This window comes from Geospiza fortis, unplaced genomic scaffold (genome assembly GCF_000277835.1).
Source record: "Geospiza fortis unplaced genomic scaffold, GeoFor_1.0 scaffold425, whole genome shotgun sequence".
Taxonomy (NCBI): Eukaryota; Metazoa; Chordata; class Aves; order Passeriformes; family Thraupidae; genus Geospiza; species Geospiza fortis.
The window spans coordinates 1,038,334-1,040,436 of NW_005054387.1; the positions used below are offsets into that span (position 1 = coordinate 1,038,334).

Sequence of the window (2,103 nt, forward strand, 5' to 3'; positions counted from 1 at the left end):
ACCCCTGTGAGGGTGGGGTTATCCCGGTGTGGCTGGGGAATGGCAAGTCCAGGCTGGATGGTAAAGCCTGGGCAGAGCTGTTGTGGCTTCTCCTGACAAACAAACCACTGCTCCCCCTGCCAGTGTGACACTTGATTTACCCTGACTCACTGCGAGGTGTCTGGGTGACCCTGGCCATGCTCAGGCTCCTCCTGCTGCATTTGGCACTGCTGGGGTGAGCTGCTGGTGCCTCCGGCCGAGACAGGCAGCTTTGGTGGGAAAAACAGCCAAATTCTTTGTGTGGGGCTGGGTAAAGAGCGTGTCCAGGCAGGAATCTGTGCTGGTGCTCTGCCAGAGGGGGATGCTCCAGGTGGAGGGGGTGTAAAGGAGGAGATGGAACTGGAGGAGATGAAACTGGAGGAGATGGAACTGGAGGAGATGAGGGCTGCAGAGCACAACGTGGCTGTGCCTGCCCACGAGGGGTGACGTGTTTGGGGATGACATGAGGATGACTGTTCATGGCAAGCAGGAGGTTTGGGCAGGAGGAGGAGAGGGAGAGGCCCTGGCACACCTCGGGGCTGCCACATCCACAAACCCTTCGTGCTCCCTGCCTGGTGGCAGGGTCCAGGAGGAGCTGCTGCCTCCTCTGCAGGGAATTAAAGGAGAGCTGGGTCACCCACAGCCAGGAGCAGCACTGAGAGGAGATCACCACTCCAACCCCTTCCTTTTCCCGGCCCCGAGATGAGCTGGAAGGGAAACAGCTTTAAAAACACCCCAAAGGTCGGCTCTGCTGCACTAACAGGATGCTGGGCAGCTTGTTTGTGTCCCGCAGACATCCCTGGCGGCGGGGCAGGCGGGCGTGGAGCGTTCCTGTGAGCCCGGCTATTAACAACTCCTCCAAAAAGCAGCCCGAGCCGTTTATTTTCTTTAACATACAATTTAAGCGCTGGAGCGAGTTCAGAGAGGCAATCTCCGTCCGTGTCAGCGGCCGATAAGGAGAAGAATGGTTTGGCAAAGCAAATTGCGCCCGCTTTGCCGCAGCAGGTCCTGGTGGGGATGGGGGAGGCTGAGCCTGAGCCCGGCTCACGCCGCCCTGCTCGTGGCCACGGCTTTGTTCGCATCCCTGCCTGGGGCCGGGGCGATCAGAGCTGAGGGTTTGGTCGCCTCTGGCTGCGGATGGGGTGGCAGCAGAGGTTTTTGATCTCTGCATTTCCTCCTACGCCTCCATCGCGGCCAAAAACCCCAAGAGCCAAATAAAATGATGGGGAGGAGACGCACGGGAACCTGTATGGGCACGGCTGCTCGAGGTGCAGAGCTCCCAGGAGCAAAACAAGCGGGCAGTTTGGGTTTGCAGCGCTGTTTGCCACCTCATCTGCTTTCCTCCCCCTTCCCAAGCCAACACGTGCTCTGAGCTGCACCTTCCCCACTTTTTCTTGCAGCTCTTCCTGAGAAATACAGCTATTCCAGGGAGTCACACACATCTACCTGCAGTGATGTCACCTCTGCATCCTCACCCTGCACACTCACCTGCAACTGGTGAATTTGTGCTTCTGGAGGAGAACTTTATAAAAATACAAGCACAGAGGAATAGGATGAGATCCCTTCTCCTCTCCAGACACTCTCAGAGGGCTCCAAGCCACCCCATCCCCAGGGTGCTCCTCCATCCCTGCATGCCCATCCTGAGCTGCTGCTGCTGGGTTTTGCTGCTGGTACCCCTGTGAGGGTGGGGTTATCCCGGTGTGGCTGGGGAATGGCAAGTCCAGGCTGGATGGTAAAGCCTGGGCAGAGCTGTTGTGGCTTCTCCTGACAAACAAACCAACACAAACCAAAACAAGCGGGCAGTTTGAGTTTGCAGCACTCTTTGCCACCTCATCTCCTTTTCCCCTCTCTTCCCAAGCCAACACATGCTCTGAGTTACACCTTTCCCATCTTTTCTTGCAGCTCTTCCTGGAGAAATACGGCTACTTCAGGGAGCGGGGGACCGGCACACACAGCCCCGCCGAGTTCAGCAAGGCGCTGCGGTAGGAGCCTTTCATCCAACCCTGCCCTCCAACCTCGGCAGCTCCAGCTGCAGCCATGCTGCCAGCACCCCGAGGGGGTTTTTTTACAGCCCGAGGGGGCTTT

The 2,103-nt window shown here is 58.0% G+C and overlaps 1 protein-coding gene across 1 annotated transcript in view; it reads left to right on the top strand.

The window, feature by feature from the left end:
• The first annotated feature begins 372 nt into the window (after positions 1-372).
• Positions 373-2,103, top strand: part of MMP28 (matrix metallopeptidase 28) — a 10,153-nt gene continuing 8,422 nt past the window's right edge. The window contains exons 1-2 of the mRNA XM_031060607.1: positions 373-444; positions 1,921-2,000. Of these exons, the coding sequence (XP_030916467.1) occupies positions 373-444; positions 1,921-2,000 (152 nt within the window). The remainder of the gene's footprint in view (positions 445-1,920; positions 2,001-2,103) is intronic.